This window comes from Cynara cardunculus, assembly GCF_001531365.2.
Source record: "Cynara cardunculus var. scolymus isolate 2C chromosome LG 13, CcrdV1, whole genome shotgun sequence".
Taxonomy (NCBI): Eukaryota; Viridiplantae; Streptophyta; class Magnoliopsida; order Asterales; family Asteraceae; genus Cynara; species Cynara cardunculus.
This window is the reverse complement of record NC_037540.1, coordinates 11,541,663-11,550,662: the sequence shown is the minus strand read 5'-3', so window position 1 is coordinate 11,550,662 and position 9,000 is coordinate 11,541,663. Positions and strand designations below refer to the sequence as shown.

General features: G+C 36.2%; 2 protein-coding genes across 7 annotated transcripts in view; both read right to left on the bottom strand.

Moving 5' to 3' along the window:
* Positions 1 to 5,045: 5,045 nt before the first annotated feature.
* On the bottom strand, positions 5,046 to 6,838 carry LOC112525536 (protein HYPER-SENSITIVITY-RELATED 4-like). The gene is made up of 2 exons (XM_025135702.1): positions 5,876 to 6,838; positions 5,046 to 5,585 (listed from the first exon to the last, which is right to left on the bottom strand). Exons 1-2 carry the CDS (start codon positions 6,836 to 6,838, stop codon positions 5,187 to 5,189), a joined length of 1,362 nt encoding a protein of 453 aa, XP_024991470.1. The 3' UTR covers positions 5,046 to 5,186.
* Positions 6,839 to 7,470: 632 nt separating this feature from the next.
* Positions 7,471 to 9,000, bottom strand: part of LOC112525351 (inositol-pentakisphosphate 2-kinase-like) — a 22,951-nt gene continuing 21,421 nt past the window's right edge. For all 6 annotated transcript variants that reach the window (XM_025135451.1, XM_025135446.1, XM_025135444.1 and 3 more), the window contains one exon: positions 7,471 to 7,688. The gene's annotated coding sequence lies outside the window, so the exon portion shown is untranslated. The remainder of the gene's footprint in view (positions 7,689 to 9,000) is intronic.

Below are 9,000 nucleotides of genomic sequence, written 5' to 3'. Positions count from 1 at the left end.
TAGGGCTATTGGTTCTGACAGTCCATAGAGGTATTTCTGTTAAGCTCTTAGTCCTTCCTGAAAATAACAATGTAAGCTCATTTGATTACAAATGATTGATGAAAAATATTATTACAATGATGCACACTCGATCAGATGAGAATTGATCAAGAAAAATGTAACAACTAATCACATGAACAATTAACCAGGAGTGATATACAAAATAGATTATTCAAGAAAAATTGAAAGAAATGAATGAAGATCTGTAAGAACAAGTTTACAGATAAAGATTCAAAGAATTTAGAAATGTGTATCAATTAAAGAATTATATTTCAGATAAACTCAAAAAACAACTTTGAATACAAACGAGTGTATTATCAACGAAAATGATTTTCATATTAAAGACGTAATAATAACAATTTGAAGAATAACCGAAACATATATTGGAAATATGTATGAAGAGAAAATACACAAGTAAAATCTCAAAGAAATACCTGATTAGAAATGATACTCGTTTTGAGTCGGCTCAGATTTAAAAAAAATATTTTTCGACACTCCCCCTAGAAAATGGATTTTATATTCAAACAGATAAAACTTTAATCTCCTTTAGAGTTAGCTCAGATTCTGAACTGAATTGTTTAGAAGTTGTGTTAAAGACCAGGTCCTAAACTGGGTGTTTAGAAACTATACTCCGACAAATCACACACTCCCCTTGCATCAGTGTATCATATGAATAAATGTTTGACATCGACACAACATATGAAACACCTGCAAAACAGATTAAGTAGATTTTGATACCCAAACAAACATGGGTCTTACTTTGTTAGTACTGGTTTCAGGAATGTTATAAGTGCCATACCATCTATTCTTATCAAAAAAAATTCTTTTTGGTTCTTTTAATAGGTAAATTGGATATGCAATAAGAATCATACCAATCATTATTATACCTGTTATTCTCATACCAGTTGTTCTCATATATGGTATTTCCATTCCAACTGTTTTCATACTAGTTGTTGTTATACCATATGTTGACCTTCTTCTTCTTGATGAAATCATTTGTTCCACAAGTTGAGCATCGATTTCTTCTCTTGCTAAGATTGATCAACTGATTAGTAGACTTCACAATGCAAGGTAAAACATTATTGGTTACAAATGATTTCTTATTATCAACAGACTTATGAGCGTTAACAGATTCAACTTTATTCACCTAAACCTTTTTTACTTTTGAAAAATTATTATCTGATTCAATTACATAACCTTTGTAAAACTGATTTGTATTACGAGACTTGTTCTTTGAAACAGTTGATTTAGGGCTACTTGAATAACTGTTGGATTTAACACTAGAACAGTCATTCAAGCAAATTTTACACTTAGATTGAGAAACAGTTGAGTTTTCAATGCTTGATTCAGAAAATTCTTTTATTTTCTTTAATAACTGATCACTTTCTTCAGTAACTAAATCATATTGCTTTTTAAGTTTAGATCTCATATTTATCTCAGTTACAAGGTCTGTCTTTAAATCAGACAATTTTTTTGAAGTTTCTTACTTTCTAAAACAACTATTTTCTTCTCAAAGTCTTTTTTTCCTTTTCTATTTCTTTCTTTTCTTCCTCAAAACAACCTTTATCATTGTCTTGAAGCAATATCCAGCCATTTCTTTTTTCTCAACAAGTTATTTGGCAATTGCTGCATTCCTTTTAGCAATATTCTTCTTCTCCAATGCAAAAGCTTTTCTCTCTTCCTCTAAAGCTTTCTACTTTGCAACAATGTTTTTGGATATTTCTAGACATTTCTTTTCTGAGTCTTTCAAGTAATCTTTTCTTCTCATTATCAAACTTGGCTCTTTCCAAAATGATAATCTGTTTAAATTCAAAAAAAAAAATCTGACAGTTTTGCATTGTTCAGCTCAAGTACTTTGATTTTACTGTCGAGAATATTCTTTTCATCACAAAAAATCTTTTCAGTTTCAGCAAACCTTTGCCTTTTCTTTTCAAATTTATTTTTATCAGAATTCACACCTTCAGTAATCCTTTCCTTTTCTTTCTCAAATAATCTTCTTCCAGAAGTCAATTCAATCTCAGCTTCATAAACTCTCTTTGCCAACTCATTATTTTCTTTAATCTGCTTCACATTCATTTCCTGTAAATTAGAAGAAAAACCTTTACACATGAATTTATCAATATGTTCTTGTAAGAATTTATTTTCTTCATAAACCCTTTCATTATCTCTTAATAAATTTTTAGCCCATGAAAGATTTGAATGATTTTCATAAGACATTTTAAGATATTTGTCTTGTTCCAACTTATATTTCTTTTCTAGTTCACAAATCTTTACTCTCTCTCTCTCTCAACACTTAAAGCCATTTGAAAAATTTACACAAAAATTGATTAATCAAAAATGATCTTTGCAGTTCAAGACTTTAAAAACAAATTCACTCAAAACCAATCTAAGACTTAAAAAAATGTTCTTTCTTAGAAAATAGACAAGGATTGAATTTAAAATCTAAAAAAAACAATGTTCCCCTTCTACAACTTAGCACGGGGTCCCGCTACCCGGTTAGTGGGTGGGGTCAAGGGGCAGCGTCCCAAGAAAAAAAATTACTTTAGAAAATGAAGTACCCCATTTCTCTTAGAAAAAAAAAAATAGCCTCACCGGACAAGACTTCACAAAATTCACAAAAAATTTATCCAGATAAGGAACTCTCCGGATACTATGTTCTCCGGACACAAAGTTATCTGGATACAATGAAAACAAAAGCTTATCGAGCAACACACTTCTCCGGATACCCATAATCCGGACACAATGTTATCCGGATAACAAAGTTATCGGACAAGTACATTCAACAGCCGATGAGAGACCTCTTATCGCTTGATGAATTTCTTCATCGGACGATGAAGATGTAGCAGTGTAGAAAAAATCAGATTATGAACCAAAAATGCTCAAAACAAACCCAATTTGGATGAATTAAGCACAGATTAACTCGAAATCTTATCACAAACAAGAACTTTATGCCAATTTTAATAAAAAAAATATCAAAATACGCCAAATTGACAAAATTATTCAAGAACAGTTTCAAGAACTTCAATACTCAAAATCTAAAATTGAATCAACAAAACTAATCAATTATGCAATTGAATGAAACTGGTATGTCTTTAACACAAAACATACACATATACATATCAATTCACACAAATATTGATGAATTTGAGTAGAAAGTAAAGGAACAGTCAAGAACATTCAAATGATCACTCAAGAACAGTCCAAAATTCAATCCAAATCTTGTTTCTGAATTCGTTTAAGTCGCTGCAACTTGCTCTGATACCAATTGTTAATCCTAGTTTGATTAACCAATCTTCATATAAGATCAAAAACATTAAAATGGCAAAATATGAATCTTGAAAGTAGTAGAGATTGAGAGAGAATCTTCAAACTTGTATATTGATCTTCAAAGTATACTTACAAAAAATGATTAGAAAGTGAAAGTGTTGTAACAAGATTACAAAGACGAGAACTATTTATAGTAGGAACTTATAATACAAAAATTACAATGAAGAAACTAAGATTGAATACAAAACTAAGCACATAAACTCAAACCCAACATGGATGCATGAAGTAAGCCCAATTTTAGTTGAATTCATGACTTCCTGACCTATTAAAAGAAAAATGGTTTCATACTCGGGGTTTTTCGGAAACCTCTTTTCTAAACACAAGATCGTCTAGGAACCTATTAGAAGGTCATTAATTTAAAATAAAGGTCATTTAGCTAAATAACCAATTTCCTCCTGTGAGAAAGTAGAAAAAGGTAACAAGGTGACTGGAGTCTTGTTTATCTTGCTAGTAAGAAACATAGTGTTAGCTATGATTGGGTATTATCTAATAGAATTAGCTTCCATAAATTTGTGTGAAAATAGTTATGCGTATTCATTTGGAATGATTCTTGATGGTATTAAAAGATAGGAAAGTTATCTTTAACCTTGAAGAGATTGGTCGTATTAATATGAGGGTCGCATGTGAATCGTATTGCTAGGGTAGGCCGGTATGCGACAATCACTTTCTCAAGGAATAGTCTAAGGCAGGCGGATTTAAAAGTTGTTCGATAGTAACCTGGTCGGAAAGCGCACAGATGGGGCTGGAGATCCAGACACCAGCTCCTCCTGCTCTGATGTTGAATTCTAAGAAAGAGGGGGGATGGGGAAAGTCAAGGCCAAAGAACAATGGATCCATGGTTTGGATGAAGCTATGTACCCGGGTGGAGATGATTTGTCTCAAAGATGTTCTGCTCATCCAAGAATATAATTGATCGGGAGAAAAAGGTGGCTTAACTAACGAAAGAAAAATGGAACAACTGATTCAGTAAGCTACGTGTCCGGTCCACGGAGAACTGCCTTCGGTCCCCCAAACTGACTTACTCGTGGACTCTTCAAGTAGCTGAAGCTTCTGTTCAAGTCAGGAATAGGGGTTGAGAAAAGTTTTACAGCTTTCGATTCAACAATACAAACCAAAGAAAACAAATTCTGATTCTAAAAAAGACTTTCTCTATGGCCTCCTCGTTAAGAGAACGGTTGCTTTTAGGAGTGATCTGTTCATCGCTGAAGAAGGGCGCTTTCCTTCGTTGAACACAAGACAGACGGGGCGGGGTCTCATAGTTAGGAGACTACCTAGCTGAGGTAGCAAGTGCTCGCCAGCTAGGTGCTTGCCGGCGAGGGGAACTCAGGGCCTTTCTCGCTGGGCGAGCGCATCTGATTCTAAAGTCCTTTCCTACACCACTTCCCGTTCAGTTGCTGAAAGATAGAGATAAGGCTTTCTAAATGAGATTGAGTTCCACGAATATGCAGGCTAGAAAGATGCTTACGCCTAATTCCAATACAATAGGGGTCTATCAGTATTGAGGTGTGTGAGCATGCTGTTCTCAAACCGGACATAGACCATACGGGCTAAGAAGAGTTCAAGTAGATTTTAAATCGGAAGCAATCCAACTCCCACAACAGATTGATTGTTAAGATCACACTCAGTACCAAAAACGAAATCAATTCAGCTCCTACAACAGATTAATAAGAACACTAGTGTGATCAAAAGGCTCTGATTCCATATTGATGTCATTGCAACAATCAACTGCTGTATAACTGCTGTACTCTACAAATAGGTTCCATCAACGTATAATCATCCAAAAAATCACAAACATATAAAACCCATTAACCCCTACGATCTTAATGATGCACAGATGGTGATTTAGCAGTCATAATCTCTGCTTCCTTCATTTCGAGCCATCGAATGAGGTTTGAAAGGACGATTTCGACATCCTCACCCTTCTTCATTAGCTCTCCTGCAATCTCAGCAGGTGTCACTTGAACCTTGTTTAACAGCTCTTTGATCCTTCGAAATAAACCCAACTGTTCCTCCTCTTTAACTTGTAGATAGGTAGATGCAAGTATCTTGAATCCACCATATGCACAATAAGACATCTGTAGGTGCACATCCATGCGACCTGGCCGCAGCAATGCTGGGTCCAAACGGTCCTTGTGATTTGTTGTGAACACTATGATTCGTTCATCCCCACAACTCGACCACAGCCCATCGATGAAGTTGAGTAGCCCTGATAAAGTTATCTGGCCACCCAATGCAAACAAAGCATAAGCATATATATCATATTAACCATCAATGTAGCCACGATCAATGCAGGTTCTGTGGCACTGAAATGGTAGCTATTGACTATGTAGGGTAAGACTACCTGATAAGTTAGCTGTTAGCTGAATAGTTAGTCGATAAATATAAAATGAGGGGTATAATTGGAAAAAATGGAAAAATAAGCGGTGTGGGTAGCTTTTCAAAAAACTAGTTTATGAATGACTTATTCAAAAAGTGACCTTGTGGTTGCCAAAAATGGCAATACTCGTACCTTATCGTCATCCGTATTTGCGGTTTCCTTGTTGAATTCTCGACTTTGCAACCCTATGTTGCAATCAATGTCCTCGATCACAAGTATAGATCGACTCTTTGTGCCAATCAATAATCTCCTGAGATCAGAATTGCATTGCACCTCCCTCAAGTCCAAGTCATAGATGTCGAACTTGAGTCGGTTAGCCATGGCTGCAACCAAACTCGACTTCCCGGTCCCAGGTGGTCCGTAAAACAAATACCCTCGTTTCCATGCCTTCCCTACCCTCCTATAATAATCTTTCCTCTTAATGAACATATCAACATCCTCCATAAGCTCTTCTTTCTTTTCTACATCCATAGCCATGGTTTCAAATGTAGCCGGGTGGTTCAAAACCACCGAGCTCCAGTAATCGGTTCCGCTATAATCCACCGTATGCAATTTTACCGTCTTGTTTTCCTCCTTAATCTCCTTGGCTTTTTTTACTACATAAGGCAGGTATTTGTTCAAAATCGTTTCCTTATGTTTCTTGTGAAAACTCAGCTCGAAAAACCGAAGTTCGGATCGAGAATTCGAGTCCCGATTACCGCGTACCTCGATCGATTCGGTTTGCAAAATCCATTTGCATTGGATGGTTTGGAAGACGTCGACGATGGGTTGGTTGCGATCGACTGTGACGGTGAATTGGTCGTCTTTTTCGGGTTTATGGATTTTGATTCTGAGAGTGGTGGGAGATAACTTGGTGGCCAAGAAGAGATTGGCGGATTGGAAGAGGTGGTTGGGGGTGAGGCCATCGGATTCTTGAATGACGACGGTGAGTTGGGTGGAGAGGCGGTTGAAGAGGTTTCGGAAGTAGTGATGGATGTCGGCGGGAATGAGGTCGTCGGCGATGGTTCGAAGGAGGAGGGCGGAGGCGGTGAGGGATGCGGCGGCGGATAATATGGTTTTCGGTGGTAGGAGGGAAAGGGATTGGTATGAAAACATGGCGGTTGGGAGGAAGGATAATCTGCAACACAGTCGCATTCCAGAAATTGCTTATACCAGTAAAGTTTTTTTTTTCTAAGTTAAAATCTTTTTATATGATAAAAATGAAGTTTTTTTTTAAACAAATATAAATGGATTGAAATGTAATAAACTAAAAAAAATTATATTTTTTCAATTGATGCTGGAGTTTTTAATTTTATCACGTAATTTTTATAACATTTTTTTATTAACTTAGATATCTAACTCGTTCTGACTAATTCCAGACAACCATCTGCTTTATGGGTAGCCTGAAGTCAATGTATTTGAACCTCCATAATGATAAGGGGATTTTTGTTCTTCCTTAATGATAAGAGGATTTTTGTTCCTCCAGATACTTTTGACCTTTAAGCCTAATTTCAAATCAATCAGACACCACCCTTATAGTTCTTGTAACATTTAATAATCGGAGGGTCATAGTAAATTATATGAATAATATATTGTTTTTAACATAGGTAACAAAGTAATTCTTTTTTAACGTATGGAAATGAAAAAAGAACTAGTAAAGTTTACTAAACATGTTCTAATGAGGGGAAATCACAAAAATAACGCACACAAATAAAAAATAGAAACAACTTTTCTATCTGTCAAAAATCGAATAAAAACATGCAAAATTTTATTAAACGCATTCTTAAATGTATTATATAGCATAACGATATTAAACGATTATTCTAAGGAAGACACATGAATGGAACAAGTCTCGTTGTTGGAAACGAAAGAATCATAAACTTTGCACACTGTATTCGATAACCAACTGTTGTTGCCATGGATCTTGGATTCATCAACTCAACTTCTTCTTCAGCATCCCCTGTTCCTGCATTTCCGGCACAGGTTTAAAAGTTGTTATTAGGGGTGCTTAAAAATCCGACCAACCCAACCCAACGGAAAATAACTCGACCCGAAGCAACCCGATGTCTAATCGAGTTGTAAAATTTTCAAACCGTAGGTATTGAGTTGATATTGAGTTGCTATTATTTGAACCCAACCTAACTCGATAAACCCGATATCCTTTTATTTCTTGAATTTAATATGATCGTTAAATTTCTATTAATATATACATTAGACAGTTACACTATCACGCATGCTCTTCATATACACATATTTTCAATCTATTCAATCTCTATATAACTCATTCTATATATATTCAGTAACTATGAACATACGTAAGAAGTATGAAATGGTTGATGATAAAAAGAAATTATGAGTAGAAAAATAACATATTCAAGGTTAGAAGAATAGTTTAATGTATCAAAGTATCAACCCGACCAACCCGTACGGGTTGGGTTGGGTTGCACTTTAGGTTAGGTTGAGTTAAGATTTTTCAAAGCACAAGCATTGAGTTGGGTTGTTCAAATGTCTTCAACCCGATCAACCCAACCCATGAGCACCCCTAGTTGTTATACATAATTTACGTCTCCTAAAAGTTGATCGACCAAATACAGAAAGAACGCGCAACTCATAGCGTTTTAGTTGATCTCCATCCCAACACGCTCGATAGATATACCTTCATTCAGGTGTTTGCTAGCTTCTCACGACTTAACATGGTCATGAAATTCTAATTAGAAACCTCCTTAGGGGCTGTTTGTTGGTAAGAGGTTAGGTCTGTTTGGCAAAAAAAACAACCCTCTTAATGGTTACAATAACCTCTTAACCATTTTGCATCTACTACCTCACTCAACCATTAAGACCGTTCTTTTTCCAATTTTACCCTTCCCACCCCCTTCTTCCCATCTCGTCTCTTCACGCAGCAGAACTACCGGCCACCATCGCCAGCTTCGCCGGTCACCTCCACAGCTACTACCGGTCACCATCGCCGGTCGCCATCGCCATCGCCGGTCACCTCCACAGCTTCGCCGGTCGCCATCAAATCCTTATCCAGAAAGGTGCCGTCTTCTCTGAAACCAGATATGAGGAGCGAACCAAGTGGTAGCAACCAGCGACGAATCACATGGACGAAATCGAGGGAAAGAACTGGAAAGGAGGGAGATCGAAATGAAAATAGAAACCGGATGGGAGAGGAGATCGACTGGATTTGATCTCGATTTGGGTTGAAGCGAAACCCTAATTTCTTTTTGGATTTGATCTCGATTTGGGTTGAAGTGAAACCCTAATTTCTTTTTGGATTT